This window comes from Mustela lutreola, chromosome 6 (genome assembly GCF_030435805.1).
Source record: "Mustela lutreola isolate mMusLut2 chromosome 6, mMusLut2.pri, whole genome shotgun sequence".
Lineage (NCBI taxonomy): Eukaryota > Metazoa > Chordata > Mammalia > Carnivora > Mustelidae > Mustela > Mustela lutreola.
Genome location: NC_081295.1, coordinates 66,355,263 through 66,374,100, shown reverse-complemented (window position 1 = coordinate 66,374,100; position 18,838 = coordinate 66,355,263). Strand labels below are relative to the sequence as shown.

At 36.2% G+C, this 18,838-nt stretch overlaps 1 protein-coding gene across 7 annotated transcripts in view; it reads right to left on the bottom strand.

Annotated features, from left to right (window-relative positions):
* The window catches only part of AHI1 (Abelson helper integration site 1), a 225,402-nt gene that overhangs the window by 83,875 nt on the left and 122,689 nt on the right, over positions 1 to 18,838 (bottom strand). For all 7 annotated transcript variants that reach the window (XR_009354625.1, XR_009354624.1, XM_059177484.1 and 4 more), the window contains one exon: positions 3,374 to 3,429. Coding sequence is in view for 5 of the 7 variants with exons in the window: in XM_059177484.1 (XP_059033467.1) it covers positions 3,374 to 3,429 (56 nt within the window). In the remaining 2 variants the exon portion in view is untranslated. The remainder of the gene's footprint in view (positions 1 to 3,373; positions 3,430 to 18,838) is intronic.

Genomic DNA, 18,838 nt, shown 5'->3' with positions numbered 1-18,838 from the left:
ACTGCATCACATTATAGTGCTACGGGATCAAACTATCCTCTGTAACCATATATTTACTGAAAAGTTCATTCCCACATGGAATCTCAAGAAACACAGCTTTCCCTGTTATAGAGGTCTGAGAAAGTCTCATTTCCCTCCCTTTTGGATAGCTGTAATTAGCATCTAGCACTCTCCTAGACCCATGCCATTCATGGCAGTCCGTGGAGCAAGTGGGAAGTTGGAATGATACCGTGTAGTGGTAAGCTGGAGACTAATGGGTACGGGCCAGGTTAGGAAGTCACTCAGAGACCCGGCCTCAGCCATACTATACCCTGGGTCCACTCCTTTTCTCAGGCCCCAGAAGTATCTCTCATTTTTAGGATAGTAGGGTACCACATTTGAACTTATAAATATCATACTTTGTTATATATTTAAACAGACCTTTTCATTTCTGTTATCTCTATAAATATTTTCTTTTCTTAAACCCTTTGAGGAAAACTAGGGCACACCCATACAGAGGATGGCAATTAGGTATCATCATATTTCTGTGAAAAATCACTTTTCCTGTCCTGAGGATCAGAAGACATTGGGTAAAAGGCTTGTAATTCTGTTATGGAGAAAGGGCCAAGGTTAACTGTCAGTAAGCTGAGGGACTAAATAGGAGTGAGGGGCAGTAGAATATCTTTAGTTTGTAGTAAACGGACGGAAGGATTCGGAAAAACATACCAAAAATGCAGCCTGGCGCAAGTGATAACCTGGAAAATTAATGAGTGTTTGGGGTGTGCCTCTATAAACCAAGTATATTAAAACATACGAACTTCACAAATCGGAAATTTTATTAATACATTAGGAGCTATCATTTAACAATCCAACTGGAAGAACATAAACAAAAATCAACAAGACTTAAACTCTTATGTATTAGATTTTGTTCCTGGTTCTTTGGAATCATTCCGAGATCATTAGAGCATTGCTGCAAACGTTAATACCATTATTTCTCACAACTGCAAGAAAAGTCAGCTCTATTATTTCCTCATTTAATTAACAAGGAAACCTACAATCTGTCTACAGGTAAAACAAAACAAAAAAGTCTCTGGGGGCATCTGGGTGGCTCAGTCTGTTAAGTGTCTGATTCTTGATTTCAGCTCAGGTCTTGATTTCAGGATTTTGTGTGGAGCCCACTTAAAAAAGAAATACAACTCTGCCAGGATGTACTTTTCTGAGTTCTAGAATGTACAACACCCCCGCCCCCCACACCAACAAAACCAAAATGTAAACACAGATGCTGTAGGAATGCCTGTAGAAATAAAATTAATTTCAAAAGTATGTAAAATAATCCAGTGAGTATCTTTTCGAAATACATTAAGAGGTTCCAGTTCAAGATGGCTGGGTACATAGGAAGATCATCACCGTACCTCCTCCCACAGACACGCTGAGTCTGCAGCTACGTATGGAACAGTTTCCTCTTAAAAAACCTAAAGACTTGGGGTGCCTGGGTGGTCAGTCGGTTTAAGCCTCTGCCTTCAGCTCAGGTTGTGATCCCAGGGTCCTGGGATCGAGCCCCAGATCGGGCTCTCTGCTTGGCAGGGAGCCTGCTCCCCCTCCTCTCTCTGCCTGCCTCTCAGCCTACTTGTGGTCTCTGTCAAATAAATAAATAAAATCTTAAACAAAACAAAACAAAACCTAAAGACTGGCTGAATGCTGACTACACCTGAGGCAAACAAGAAGAAAACCACACAGAAGCATGTAGGAGAGAGCCTGAGGTACAACGTTGCCATAAACCCCGTTCCAGGACAGTGACCCACAACCAGGAGAAAAAGTAAAACCCGGAGTTCTCCCCAAAGAGCAAAAGGTTCAAGTCACACATCAGGCACCTCAGCTTTTAAGACCTACACCTGAGAGAAAAGAAATTATTTCCCATAATTGCTAGTCTTCATTTTTTTTTTAAGCTTAAAAAACACAATTTACACAACGTTATAACTACTATTTTAGCATACTTACCGGTATAACTGCAATACAAACTAGAGCCAAGTATTTTTCTTTCTTTCCTTTTTTTTTTTTTTTTTTAAAGATTGATTTATTTATTTGACAGACAGAGATAGAGAGAGTACACAAGCAGGGGTAGTGGAAGGCAGAGGGAGAGAGTGAGGGAGAGGCACACTCCCTGCTGAGCAGGGAGCCTGACGTGGGGCTCTGTTCCAGGACTCTGGGATCATGACCTGAGCTGAAGGCAGACGCTTAAGCAACTGAGCCACCCAGATGCTCCTAGCCAAGTATTTTTCATGATTATAATGATATTCAATTCCTCAAACACTACTCTTTTCCAGAGCCCCACATATTAATTTATCAAATGTTGTCTCAATCACACGAATTTTTTACAAATAGAAAGTGGAGTCAATCTGCCAGTGAGGAAAATATCATCAATAAAGTTAAATATGATTTAATATTGTCTTTATGTCCCTAAAATATATTACCAAATCTTTCTAACAGGAAATGATGAATTCTTTGGAGTACTTGAAAGACTTAATGTACAGAAAGGATAAGAGAAACAAGATTATGCTTGGTGAAGTGTAAAATATGTGCTAGCCTATATCATCATATGACTCTTTCAAGTGGAAACTGGCAAATATTTCATTCAAATATTATATTCAGAGATTAAACGGGAAATTTGTTTTCCTTCTACATTCTCTTGTATAATTATTTTTAACATAGTAAATAGGTACTGTAATTGTTAAATGCCTTTTGTTGTCTGGCAGTAATGGAAGAGGGATAAGAAATTTCACTGCTATAATAATAAAGCATAGCAATCCATAAAAGAAATGAAATATTCACTCTAAATAATGATGCTAGTGTGCAAAATAACACTCCTTTTAAAAAGAGTGTAAATCAATGTGCATATTTATATTAATCAAAATATGAGATATTTTTAAATTAAAATCATTCTATATATAACATTAATATAAATAAGTACCTGTAAAAATGATACAGTATCTTATTTTCCTATATCTTGGTAAAAATCAGTATGTTTTCCTCATTAAGTAGGAAAACATGAGGTTAATTTTCTGGAAGGGATATAACTTTTGGCAAAAGGAAGGTTACAGGGGCACCTGGGTGGCTCAGTGGGTTAAAGCCTCTGCCTTCGGCTCAGGGCATGATCCCAGGGTGCTGGGATCGAGCCCCAATCGGACTCTCTGCTAGGCAGGGAGCCTGCTTCCCTTCCTCTCTCTCTGCCTACTTGTGATCTCTCTCTCTCTCTCTGTCAAATAAATAAATAAAATCTTTACAGAAAAAAAAAAAAAAGGTTACAAGCTTTTTCTACAATGGCATTTTGTGTCACTATAACCAGTATCAATTTGTAGCTTATCCATTTTAGCAATGCAGAAATAGACTGCCTTACCATTGGTGCTGTATCTACATGATGGTTACCAGGCTTTCTTTCCATGCTGTTAATCCCTATGAAAAGAAAAGATGGTGAATATTTGCTTATTATACCTAACCATTTTATTTTAAAAACATTTATGTCAGTAAGAGGTGACTCCTACAGCTTATAAGAAAAAAAGCCTCACATGAATGGCAGGAACCTTTAAAGTTGTATCATGAATTCTTTGGTCAGAAACAGTTGGAGAGTTTAGCTAATTAAGAGAGCCAACTCAAAGTGAGCTGAGCCAATCTTCCTATTCAAGTGGTGTTTAGCAATAGTGCAAGATGTGTCCATATCCTGCTCTTGGCTCAAAAATTATATCATTATCTCCACTCTGCTGCATTTCTTCCATTAAACTTTTATTTCTGACTTGAGGTCGTCAAGTTTTCATAAAGAAATATCACAAAGGCTATAAAAGGAATCACCTCCTTATTTTCTCAAAAAGAATAAATAAATCCACTTGAATTTCTCTTTGATCATTTGACTTCCTACCATGCCATATTCTATTTATTCAATCACTATGGAGTGTCTAAAAAAAAAAAAAGTTGCCCTGATTCTCTCCTTTAAAATAATGACTGCTAAACTTCAGAAAATTCCTTTTATCATGTGTAGATTTACCTTTTTGTTCCCAATGTCCTCTTCTGTAATCTTTTTAATAAACAGCTTTTAAGGATATAACACATTGTATTTCATCTGTAAAGATACTGGTTCAAAGTCTAGCTCAAGTTAAAAACGAACACAGGTGTGGGTCTCATTTACTTTACAGTCTCTGTCCATCAGTAAACCGATATGTGAGTCAGGACATTAGAAAAGTTTTTTCAAATAATGGTATAGGCTGTTACATGCAGGTCTGTTTAGAAGCGAGAATGCAATGTACTGTTAGCAATTAGCACAATTTCTAGTTGAAACAAACACCAGCTCTCTCATTTACAGGCATTTAAAACTCATTTTTCTTCAAGTATGATAAAGGATTAAGTGAGAGCATCACAAAACACTTTTTATCACTGTGCAAGAATATACTAAAAATGAACAAAATATCATAAAACATGATCTTAAAAAACATGGTTTTTGTTTCATATAAAAAAATTTTCTCAGCGTCTATTATTAGCCAATGAAGTATAAATAATACTTATTCAATCAAGTAATATTTACTGAGTAACTATACTTGGGATCAATGAAAAAAGATAAATTATAAAGGCTAAGTTGTACTTTCTGACCTCAAGACTTGAGTAAAACAGAGATGTCCGTTTTTTGAAAAAAAAAAAAAAAAAAAAAAAAAAAGACAGAGCAAATTAACAGTTTCGCCTTAAACAATCAATAAAATCTTTAAAGTGATTTTTATGGAAATCACTTTATTTTTATTTTATTCATTTTTATTCATGGATTAACACTGGCCTTGAATAAAAAATTTTTTTAAAAACCCCAAGGAAACATATTAGAAAATGTTCAAATAATGCTGATCCTTACTGTGAGAGTTTAGTAATACTGAGGTCTACAGAACAAATGGTGAAATCCCCACTTCCCTGGTGCCCACACTCCCACAGTCCTCTTTGGCCACATTCACTGAGAAGTCTGGCATACACTGGCTTTTAAATGAGTGGTCACACCACGAGAGTCAGGAATTAGCAACATACATTTTACATGTGTGTTCTCACTATTGTAATCCGACTGTTATAAAATTGACCTAGACTGGGGCGCCTGGGTGGCTCAGTGGTTAAGCCGCTGCCTTCAGTTCAGGTCATGATCTCAGGGTCCTGGGATCGAGCCCCACATTGGGCTCTCTGCTCAGCAGGGAGCCTGCTTCCTCCTCTTTCTCTGCCTGCCTCTCTGCCTGCTTGTGATCTCTCTCCGTCAAATAAATAAATAAAATCTTAAAAAAAAAAAAAAACCAAAACTGACCTAGACTGATTACTAATTTTAAAATTCACATCCAATTAGAAAGTAACTTCAAAATGTTGAAAATAAAAAACTAAAAAAAACCCACAACACAAAAAACCCCAGATATGTATCTTCAGCTTATACAATTACAAAGAAAAAACTACATATTTTACAGTTTCAATTTCAGGATAAGGTGATAAAAACAACGGAGAGGAGAGGCGAACCATGAGAGACTGTGGACTCTGAGAAACAAACTGAGAGTTTTGGAAGGGAGGGGGTTGGGGGGTTGTGTGAGCCTGGTGGTGGGTATTAAGGAGGGCACATATTGCATGGAGCACTGGGTGTGGTGCATAAACAATGAATTTTGGAACACTGAAATAAAATAAAATAAAATTAAATTAAGAACAAATAATCCAATCAAGAAATGGGCAGAGGACATGAACAGACATTTCTGCAAAGAAGACATCCAGATGGCCAACAGACACATGAAAAAGTGCTCCATATCACTCGGCATCAGGGAAATACAAATCAAAACCACAATGAGATATCACCTTACACCAGTCAGAATGGCTAAAATCAACAAGTCAGGAAATGACAGATGCTGGCGAGGATGCGGAGAAAGGGGAACCCTCCTACACTGTTGGTGGGAATGCAAGCTGGTGCAGCCACTCTGGAAAACAGCATGGAGGTTCCTCAAAATGTTGAAAATAGAACTGCCCTATGACCCAGCAATTGCACTATTGGGTATTTACCCTAAAGATACAAACGTAGTGATCCAAAGGGGCACGTGCACCCGAATGTTTATAGCAGCAATGTCCACAATAGCCAAACTATGGAAAGAACCTAGATGTCCATCAACAGATGAATGGATCAAGAAGATGTGGTATATATACACAATGGAATACTATGCAGCCATCAAAAGAAATGAAATCTTGCCATTTGCGACAACATGGATGGAACTAGAGTGTATCATGCTTAGTGAAATAAGTCAAGCAGAGAAAGACAACTATCATATGATCTCCCTGATATAAGGAAGTGGTGATGCAACATGGGGGCTTAAGTGGGTAGGAGAAGAATCAATGAAACAAGATGGGATTGGGAGGGAGACAAACCATAAGTGACTCTTAATCTCACAAAACAAACTGAGGGTTGCTGGGGGGAGGGGGTTAGGGAGAAGGGGGTGGGATTATGGACATTGGGGAGGGTATGTGCTTTGGTGAGTGCTGTGAAGTGTGTAAACCTGGTGATTCACAGACCTGTACCCATGGGGATAAAAATATATGTTTATAAAAAATAAAAAAAAATTAAAAAACAAAAAAACAAAAAAACCCTAACATTTTGAAAAGTGGATTACCCAAAGATAAATTCTTAGTTTTAAATTTAGATTGCCTATTGAAATAATACCATTTGGAAAGACAATCAAACATGCTTGCTCAAGCTTTTGGTAAAGAATATACAGAAAAAATAAACTTAAGAAAAAAGGTCCCCAAACAACTATTTTAAGTAAATTTTATCTTAAAAATCTGTTTGTGTGTTATTTCACTTTTATTAAGGTATGATGATAAGTGAAAAGTTCATAATAAATAGATTACTGTGCTGGTTATTTTTGTCAGCTTGGCTAGGCCACAGTACCCAGATATTTGGTCAAACATTCCAGATACTTCCGTGAAAGTATTTTTTGGATAAGATAAACACTTGAATTGGTAGTCTTTGAGTAAAGCAGATTGTTTTCCATAATGTGAGAGGGCTTCATCCTAGGTCTTAAGAAAAAGATTGCCCCATTTCCCCCGAAAGAGAAGGAATTTTGTCAACAGACTGCTTTCGGATTTGAACTATAACTCTTCCCTGGGTCTCCAGCCTGCCAACTAACCTTGCAGGTTTTGTACCTGGCCTGAATCCACAATCATATAAACCAATTCCTCAAAATAAATCTATATATACATCCTACTGGTTGTATTTCTCTAGAGAATCCTACCTAATACACTCACTTTCCGGGAAACAAATAAACAAAATGAAAATACAATCGTTTGTGTTTATTTAAATTAACTTTTTGTTTACTAAATACATGAGTTGTGCAGTAGTAATACAGTAATACAGTAGTAATACAGTCAAATGAACTTAAGAATATTACATCTGTAGAGTAAATTAATCTACTAAATAAAAAAAAAAATCAATGTGTCAATAAATATCCACCACTAGACTGTCCAGTCTGACAGTCTCTGCTTTTTGATTTACATTTAATGTGATTCCAATATGGCTGTGTTTAAGTCTGCCATCTTGCTATTTCATTGCATCTATATCTGTTCCATTCTTCCTCCCTCTTTTTTCAATACTCTTTTGAAATAATCAAATACTATTACTATTCCATTTTACATCCCTGATGGCTATACTGTTAGCTACACATTTTTCTATTTTTTTTTAGTGGTGAGAGATCATCTCAGACATCTCTAATTTGTTACAGTATACCCTGAATTAAGATTTTTCTACTTTATCAACAATGTTAAGTATCTTAAAACAGTATTATTCTATTTACCCTTCTACCCTTTACACTACTGTCATATTTTACCTCTACGTTATAAATCCCAGAACATGCTGTCACAATACTTGTTTTAAGCACTCAGTAGTCTTTAAGAATGAAAAAAATCAGCTTTTTATATTTATACATATATTTATCCTTTCTAGTGTTTTCATTCCTTCTGCAGATCCAGGTTTTCATCTGAGATCATTTCCATTTAGACTGATGAACCTTTTGTAGAATCTGTCTGTGGGTGACTTTTTTTTCCTGAAAAGTCTTTAGCAGGCATTCATATATGAAGGACATTTTTGCTGGGTATTGAAATGTAGATTGATAGCCATTGTCTTTCAGAACTTCACTGATTTATCCCATTATTTCTTATGAGGATGGAGTCATCAATTCTTCCTATTATTCTCTGAATGTGATGCATTTTTCCCCCTGGCTGCTTTTATGATTTTTTTCTTTAGGTTTCATTTCCTTCAGTTTAATTAAAATATACCCAGGTGAGGTTTCATTTACATATATATCCTTCTTGGGATTTGGTAAGCTTTTTATATCTTCTACAAGAATGTCTTTTATTAGAGGTGTAATACTCTTGGCCCATTATTTCTTTACCCTATCTCTTCTATTTTCCTTCTAGAATTCCAATTATACTTGTTAGGATAATTTGATGTAGTCACACAAGTTTGATGCTCTGTTACTTCCCTCCCATATCCTGTGCTTCCATTTGGATAAATTTTATTGTTCTGTCTTTGAGTTCACTGAACCTTTCTTTCCATGTGCACTATCAGCAATTAGGCCCACTTAATGAATTTTTCATTTCATCTATTATACTCTTTGGGTATAGAATTTCCATTTATTTCTTTTTACAGTTTCCATTTCTCTGCTGAAATACTTCATCATACCATGATTCCTCAAAAGTTATTTAACATAGTTATAAAGGCCATTTTAAAGTTCTTGTCTGCATATCCAACATTTTCATCATCTGTAATTTCCTTCTACTGATTGTTCTTTTTCTTGATTATGGGCCACCTATTCCTGCTCATTTATTTCTTTATATTTCTGACTGTAGGTTAGATCTGTTAGATATATAATTAGTAGAGAATGAAACAGAAAACATGCTTCCCCAAAAAGGGCTCACTCTTTCCTCTTCTTGAAAGCTTTGGTGAGGGGTGCATCTTTGTGTTCAAATCTGGAGTTGGTCTGGGTTGGGGATTGGGCTGATTTATCTATTAAATATCCAAAAAATAAGATCAGTTCCTCCTTCTAGAAATTTGGAATTTAAACCTCTAGAGAATATGGGAACTTTCTCTCTCTGCTTTTCTCATTTCCTATGACACTGCTTTTTGGGGAGGTGCTGGATGGAGACGATGGACACATATTTGGGGCCTTTTGGATTCTAATCCATTATGCCAGCCCACACAGTCCTTGGAAATTCAGTTGATTACTGTTTTAGCAAAGTCATTCTGCCTACAAAACACTTGCTATCAGTTTCTGTGTCTCTGTCTCAATAGTCTCAGTTATTAAAGTTACTGCTGGTCTCCACTTCCTTATGGAGTAGGTACTCTTTGGAATTTAATCCATGTACACGTCTTTGTGTCCAAATCCCTTTGATGACTTTTTATTTAAATTCAATTAGCCAACATATAGTACATCATTAGTTTCAGATAGTGTTCAATAATTCATCAGTTGCATATAACACCCAGTGCTCATCACATCATGTGCTCTCCTTAATGCCCATCATCCAATTACCCTAATCTCTCCCCACCCATCCAGCAACCCTCAGTTTGTTTCCTATAGTTAAGAGTCTCTTGATGACTTTTTGTTTTATACGAAGTCAACATGATGTTGCACTAGGACTAACGATCATCACCAACCTTATACTTCCTACCTGGAAGCACAACTCCACTTCCATTTAGTTACATTGTTGTGTCTTATCTTTTATCTTGTTTTTGGTCCATTTCAGTGCATACCCTTTTTCTTTCTTGAATTTCTACCAATGTTTCAATGATGCTATTGGTTTTCTTCCTAATTCTAACAATAATAAGTACATTATTAATTATTTATCCAAATATTAATTATTTATCAAATAAACTAAATATCCCTCTAACCAGGATACTATATTTACCAATACATTCTTACATCCTTTATAGAAGGCTTTTACTTCTCTATTTTTCTACATAAATTATAGTTAAATTTAAATGGGTTAAAGTACACAGGAATTTGTAAAAGTGCTTAGTATGAATTTATGAAACAAAAAAATATTGTAAGAAAAAACCCTTAATGTTTCCTTTATGTCTAATAGAAAAATTTAGTGTTTTCCGCTGTATCTTGAGATTTCCATTCTAATTGAGCTGTCATTCAATTAGGGTACTCTTTAAATCCTAGTGTATTCAATGCCTTCCATTGCTAGTAGATAGATACATGATGCTTTGTCTGAATAATGGGTTTCTGGATAAGAAACCCTTTATCTTGGTTGTCTGGACAGATTATTCCACTATCAGCCAGCTTTTAGAGTTTTAGATGAGAAGTCCAATTCAACTCTCTTTCTAGGTAAAGAACCTGTTCCTTCTCTGTACAGGCTTTTGAGATTTTCCCTGCATCTGGGAAATCAGGAATTTCACCAAGGTATATCTAACTATGTCTTGCTTATAATTCATCTTTCCCAAGACTTGATAAACCCTTTAATCTGCAGTCTTATAATCTGTGCAGGGAAATTTTATTCTATTATTTCTTTAAATTTTGCAATTTGTTTTATTTTACCCTCATTACTTTTTCTTTTTTTAATTCATATTATTTATTTTTCCCAGCTTTATTTTTATTTCTTTTCAGCCTAATGGAATTCATTGTTTACGTACCACACCCAGTGCTCCATGTAATACGTGCCCTCCATAATACCCACCACCTGGCTCCCCCAACCTCCCACCCCCTACCCCTTCAAAACCCTCAGATTGTTTTTCAGAGTCCATAGTCTCTCATGGTTCATCTCCCCTTCTAATTTCCCTCAACTCCCTTCTCCTCTCTATCTCCCTATGTCCTCCATGTTATTTGTTATGCTCCACAAATAAGTGAAACCATATGATAACTGACTCTCTCTGCTTGACTTATTTCACTCCATATAATCTCTTCCAGTCTCATCCATGTTGATACAAAAGTTGGATAATCGTCCTTTCTGATGGAGGCATAATACTCCATAGTGTATATGGATCACATCTTCCTTATCCATTCGTCTGTTGAAGGGCTTCTTGGTTCTTTCCACAGTTTGGCAACCGTGGCCATTGCTGCTATAAACATTGGGGTACAGGTGGCCCTTCTTTTCACTACATCTGTATTTTGGGGGTAAATACCCAGTAGTGCAATTGCAGGGTCATAGGGAAACTCTATTTTTAATTTCTTAAGGAATCTCCACACTGTTCTCCAAAGTGGCTGTACCAACTTGCATTCCCACCAACAGTGTAAGAGGGTTCCCCTTTCTTCACATCCTCTCCAACATACGTTGTTTCCTGTCTTGCTAATTTTGGCCATCCTAACTGGTGTAAGGTGGTATCTCAATGTGGTTTTAATTTGAATCTCCCTGATGGCTAGTGATGATGAACATTTTTTCATGTGTCTGATAGCCATTTGTATGTCTTCATTGGAGAAGTGTCTGTTCATGTCTTCTGCCCATGTTTTGACATGATGATTTTTGTGTGTGTTGAGTTTGAGAAGTTCTTTATAGATCCTGGATATCAGTCTTTTGTCTGTACTGTCATTTGCAAATATCTTCTCCCATTCCGTGGGTTGCCTCTTTGTTTTGTTGACTGTTTCCTTTGCTGTGCAGAAGCTTTTGATCTTGATGAGTCCCAAAAGTTCATTTTCGCTTTTGTTCCCTTTGCCTTTGGAGACATATCTTGAAAGAAGTTGCTGTGGCTGATATTGAAAAGGTTACTGCTTATGTTCTCCTCTATGATTCTGAGGGATTCCTGTCTCACATTGAGATCTTTTATCCATTTCCATAACTTTTTCTTTATAACAATTCCACTTAATCTTCTAGATGAGCACCTTCTTTTCTCACTTTGTCTCATGATTTTAAAATCTGAAATCATGCAGTTTAGTTTAATTTCTTTCTAGAGACCTACAAAGAGTAAGGCAAGAGGGATGGCAAACCCTGGAGAATATATCAGAAAACAAAGATTTTTCTGGAATCTCAGGGTCAGTGTGTCATGAATGGGGCTGGGGGGGGGACAGGATATGAGTGTGGGAGGGCTCTGTTCTCCTTGGTGCCGAGTAAGGACCTGTGCAGGGAAAGCAGGTCTCCTCTAAAGGGATATGCAAAAATGGGTTTTTCAGAATTCACTGAGGGCTCTCAGCCTGCAGAAGCTGTAATGCTCTGGGTAACTGGCTATCTCTGTCATTTTAATGTCTGTAGTATCCTGAGGGTCTGGCAGATCCTAGGTATCACAATGGACCTATAAGGGGCCTACATGAGAAAGGACCCACATAGCTAGAGGTATCTAGTCCCAGGCCCAGACACTGGGAAATGACTATAACTTGCAACTGATGAGACTTGAGAGGAGAAGCTTATCCCTGTGCCTCCGCAGAGGGGTGTTTTTGTTTTTTGCCACAGCTTGGACCTCTATTAGTATAGTTGGGACCACAAACCATGAACGTGAAAAGAAAACCAGCAACTCTCATAAGGAATTTAAGTAACCTGAACATGACCAAATAACCTTCTAGAACTGGTAGTGCCATTGATGACAGAGGAAGAATTAGAACATTTTTTAAATTAAAACCTCACAAAACAAATAAAACAATGACTATTAAGGATTTTAAGAGAGTTAATTAACAAACCACAAAGATAATTCCACTTCAAAGGAAGGAAAGAGTAGTGGCTTCCAGAAAGTAAATCAGAAGATGGGTAACATTCCCAAAGTCATACAATCAATGAGCAACAGTACTGTGATGGAAACCTATGCATCTAAGTCAGAAGCACGCCAGACCCATTTGTGTGTTTGATTCCTGTAGTAAGGCCCTGATTTTATTCATCTTTCCATCTACAATGCCTATAGTCCAAACGCCTAAAACCCACAAGGCCTTCAACTCTTGAACTGAATAAATGGAATCTATACCATATCCACTGAGTTCCTGTGCTAAATGAATTCTTAACTGTGTGCATTAGTTATCAAAATGTTTGAGTTAATCTTCTATGACTATTTTGAAAAATGTTAATTTACTATTTCCTTTCGTAATGCATCTAAACTTTCTGTAAAATTGAAATATGTTATCTGAAAAGTTCCCTAATTCTCCACATAGTATACACTCTAGAGAAGATAATGGAAAAAACTTTATGTTTTTGGGGAGATGGTTAGGTATTTTATTTTGTAGAAAACTAGAATATGACGTTTTAGCCCACTGTATTTGACTGATCTGAACAGGAGAATTATATATTTTTTAGTTTTCCTCAACTCTCCCAAATTCAAGACAATGATCGAAAGAAAAAAAGAACAACGGTGATCAGATTTATTGCAAAAGAAAAAAAAAAGCAGGATTTATGCCAAATTCTAAAGCCAGAACATATATCCAGCAGCATTATATATCATCACTGTTTATGATTACTCACTAAGCACAAGGCACTGTGCTAGGGACAGGGGAACCCTGATTCTCTTTCATGACACATATTTTAGGAGTCATTTGCTTCAGGCAACACTATAATAACTATGCATCCTATTTGTTTTGGAGATCACCATTAGTCTCTATATAAGGCAGAGAGAATTATGCTTTGATTACTTCTGGCTAGGAAAAAATGAAATAAAATTTAATATATTCCAGTAGAAAACAGTTTTAAGAGGTAGGGTTCTTTCCTGCCAAATTTAAAATATACAGTTGTCTGTGCAGAGGTTGCAAGCATTTTTAATAACTACAAAAGAAGTAAAACTGTTTTTCAGACAATATAATAACATTTAAAATTTAAATTGGAAATCACTCTATGAATACATGATTTTTTAAAACTTGATTTTCTAAATAGTCCAGCTATAAATGTCTAAGAAGCAATGCTATTCCAATAGCAACTTAGCCCCAAATTTTAGTTTCTAAATTCCATTTTCCATTAAAATAGTACCAGGGCTTCTTGGAGAAATGATTGAATCCAGGGCAGAGAAAGTACACAATGCACAGAGGACACACTGCAAGCATGAAATACTCTAAACTAACTGGTTTGTATCAAAGGATACAGGAATAGATGTGAAGGGGCTCTCCTTTGCCAGATTAGTGCACAATTTCAGCAACACAAAGAAAATGATAGTAAAGAAGTATAACAAGTTGAATGGGAAAAAATTCACAATACTCAAAGAAAGTGCTCTTCTTGACAAACACCAGCCAACAGAAGCAGAAGCAATGATAACATTAGAAACCGACCATGTTGGGGCACCCGGGTGGCTGAGATGGTTAAGCATCTGCCTTTGGCTCAGGTTATGATCTCTAGGTCCTAGGACTGAGTCCCACAGTGGGCTCCCAGCTCAGTGGGTAGTCTGCCTCTCTTTCTCCTGCTCAAATGAATAAATAAAATCTTTAAAAAGAAAGAAAGAAAAAGAAACCCATCATTTTGCATCTCTTAACCACGTTTAACAGTTAATTCAGGCAAGAATCATCAATGGCTGCTGAAACCACTAAGCAAGGTTGTTGGGGAACAGGCTATTCACATGGTCTCAAAGTACTGATCCACAGAATACCCAGCAATTACAAAGGGAAAAGTTTATTTTTACAATGGCACCTAGTGTTCACTATGTTAATCAAGGATTAAATTTAGCAAATAAGTTGTAGGACAATCTGACATTACATACTACCTGATGTGATGCCAAAAAGTACGTGTTACTTTTTACTTTCTACCACTACAGTGTTCTTGCCAAAGAAAGTTTAACCTGAACCTAATCACAGTGAAATAGATAAAAACAAAACACTGGATATTCCACAGGGCAATTGGTTCAGCCAGACTCTAAAAAAGTCAGTGTCATGAAAAAACAACAACAAAGGAGTCTAGATTAGCAGAGATTAAATGAGACTAAAATGACATAGTGACCAAGTGTGACTCTGGATTGGATGCTAAACAAAAGAAGCATGCAAACAAAAAAACTGCTTAAGATATTTTAGACACAATTAAGAAAATCTGAATATGAACTGTTTATTAGATATTATAGAATCATTGTTAATTTTCCCAGATATGATAACAGTACTATGATTATATAGAGAATATCCTCATTCTTAGCGGATATACCAATGAAGTTTTGAGGGGAAGAAGCAAATGGTATAAATTTAGGAGTTTTATCTTTTTTTTCAACTTTCTTATGGTTTTAAGAAATTTCAGAACACACTCAGGAAAGGACTATAGATCCTTATTTGACATTTAACGACTACATAGGAGGCAAGCATATGTTCAATGATTTTGAATATTGCTAAATCTTCCATGCACGCAGAGTAAACAGGGTTTAGGTTTTCACTGAAAAAAATTTCTCAGCATTATTTAAAAACAGTCAATGAAAACCAAACACTTCTCCTCCTAACTGTGGATTTATTGGAGTATATTCCTAAAAATAAGAGAGGGCTCCAAAATTAATGCACAAAGGAATAAATAGCTACTATAACATGTATTTATATTTTACAATACATTGATAGCTTCACTCAATAAATCTGTTTATTGAGAAATAATAATTTTCAGGGCATGGGCACCTGGGTGGCTCAGCTGGTTGAGCCTTTGGCTCAGGTCATGATCCCAGAGTTCTGTTCTGGGGTTGAGCGCCATTGGGATCCCTGCTGCGGAGTCTGCTTCTCCCTCTGTCCTTCACCCTGCTGGTGCACTCTCTCTCTCAAATAAAGAGAATCTTTAAAAAAATATTTTTCAGGGCAAATTCCTGTCCCAAACCAGAAGTATGAGTTATTTACCATTCTCTATTATTACTTTTTGTCTCTTTCCCATGGAAAAAAAAGTGCATTTCAAGGGACAATTCAGTAGTATAAGATATCCTGACTCCAGAGCCACTCTGCATATTTTGGAAGACCAGTTCTGGCAATTATTAGCTATGTGACTTTGGTAAAGTTATTTATCCACTCCATGCCTCCATTTCCTCATTCAGTACAGGGGAAACAATATGTATCTTATAGGTTGATGGGAGAATTAATTAGTTAACTAACACAGGAAAAAACACTTTAAATCATACTTGGCATGCTATGTATGTTTAAGATACACACACACACATGATTTATTTTGACTTTGTTGTTTAAAATATCCTATATTTGTATATTTTTTCAGCAGCCTTTAAATACATGTAGAACTAAAGTTTTAAAGGAATAAAACGCAGTAAGTATTATAATTAAATATTTATATGACAAGGGTTAGACATTCTAACAATGAGTTCTGCTTTAGAAAACTTAATGGCTTGCTTCACACAGCCTGAGGTGAAAATAATCTTACCTTAAAAATATTTGTATTAAAAATTATATACACACAGGCATATATCTGTGTGTGTTTAGATATGTGTATACATCATAGATAGATAGGTAGATAGATAGATAAAACCTGTCCGCTCCTCTTTCTCCCACTCCTTGGCTTGGACCCCTTTTCCTCATTTGGATTATTAGAATAGCTTCCTAACCAAACCTGCTGACTTGCTCCACAGGCTTTCCAATGACATTCCATACTGCCAGAATAGCTCTTCTAAGGAAAAATTGTTATCCTGTCATTCTCCAGCTCAATCTTCAGGAAAAAAATCCATCCTCCTTGAGTGTTTAACTCAAACTGCTTAACTAAAAATGGCACACAAATCCCTTCAGGTCCTAGCTACTGCCCAGCTCACTAAAACCATCCCCATTCATTTATCCTTGCCATCCATCCTCTCAACTGCTCTTGACTCCAGTCAGGGTGTACCTAAGCTCTCTCCCTTTCTACACCTCTTCCCAAGCTTAATTATTTCTTAGACATTCTTTAAAGCTCAGGTCAAACATTGTGTCCTCTAGGAAAGAGTTTATGGTATTCTTCTCTTGACCCCACTGATTCATATACCCATCTCCAGCATGCCAGTGCAATTTTGTAAATTTTGTAAAACTAAAACAGCATTTTAGTTGCATGTGCCTGGTGAATGACTGAATACACAAAAGCAGAAAACGAGAGTTAAAAACATCTTGTGGCAAAATAGGCTACAGATTCCCCAGTGGTACAGTCATTCCATATTCTAAATATTTTTCTAAATATTCATCTAATAAACGTGAACCTTAAAGTGACTTATCCTCATCTAGCCCAGTAAAATGTTAATATTTATTTTATACTGGACTTGTTCAGAATGCTATGGGAAGCCCTCTATTTATTTGGTACACATTTCAGATTGTGGAAAGAGAACATCCTTTGAACAATATGCTTCATATATTTTAAGGAAAAATTCTCGCAAACTCAGAAACATCAAACACTGAGGGCCCTGAGTCTACAAGGTCTGGATGCCTACACAGACCACAGAGGTAAAGCACAGTGAATATACAAAACCACAAATCAGTAGGCTTTCCTGTGTTAGTTATGGAAATTGGTGGTGACCCACTCATTAAGGGTATGTAAACATGAATGAGTAGGTAGAATACTGAGAAGGAGGGGAAGGGGTTCCTAATATTTGAGACTGGTAAATTAATGCTTCTGAAAAAGCACAAAGTAAGCAGGGAAAAGTAAATAACTCTATGGTGTGGACTTCATCGATTAGGCAATATGGCTCCTGGTTTTAGCCCTGCTACCAAAAGTGAGTATAATTTAGTCTTTCTGTGCTTCAGTTTTAAGTCTAATGCATTTTGGGAGTGTCTTTTCAGGCTCCAATAATCTGTGCTACTTATTCCTAAATATTAATCAAAAATGAAATTTGCTGATCCAATGAATATATGTTAGTACATCTTTAACTTTTAAATTGATGCCCAAATAATTTAATTGTGCTAACCAATAATTACTCAAAATCCTACAGTAGTTATTTATTGTCAAAAACTGCATACAATTTTTAGTATTGGACAAATTTCTTCAGTAAATTCTAACAGGAAACTGAAGTCTGTCCAAATCATATCCTTTGTGACATGCTCTAGATATTCAATCTGAGAATAGCTACATTTCCATATAATTGTGACATATTTATTATATACACAAAGCCAAAATATTCAATTGTGTGTTTAATCCTTAAAATATAACTTAGCATCTATAAGTCTTTAACACTAATATTATTTTAGCAATAATGTTATAGAATCTTGAAAATCACAAGCACAGCTACAAAAAAGATAAAATGTATACTATCATAATAAGAATTTCTTTTTAAACTCAAATTTATTACTGCAGTGAAGAATTTAAAAAAAAAAAAAAAAAGACATATAGCACCAAAAGAAACTTCTTGTAATTGTCTGTGTCCTCAATTTTTCCCTGACTGTCTTTGGGGAGTGAGCAAAGCCTTCAACCTCATGGTCATCCTAACGCTTCTTAGTCTCTTGGCCTCTTTTCATTTAATAGCTTCTTCCACCTTACCTTGTTAATTCCTGTGGATTCAAGGACTATACATCCTTAATATCTACTTATGCTCCAAACCCATATTTCAAAGCATACAGTCTAGTTCTTAGCACAGGGTCTGACTCATAACAGGATATTTAATAAATGAGGTCCAAATGAACGAGCAAGCTAAAAGAGATTTCGCTCTGGATGTCTTCCAGGCATCTTTTTTTTTTTTTTTTTTTTTTAAAAGATTTTATTTATTTATTTGACAGACAGAGATCACAAGTAGGCAGAGAGGCAGGCAGAGAGAGAGAGGGAAGCAGGCTCCCTGCTGAGCAGAGAGCCCGATGCGGGACTCGATCCCAGGTCCCTGGGATCATGACCTGAGCTGAAGGCAGCGGCTTAACCCACTGAGCCACCCAGGCGCCCCTCTTCCAGGCATCTTGAACTCAATATATCCAAAATATAATTATCCTTTTCCCAATATTTCTAGATTTCCCTATTTTTGCTAATGGACAGTCATCCACTTATTCACCAACATTAGTAGCCTTAGTTAATGCTCAAATTCTACTTC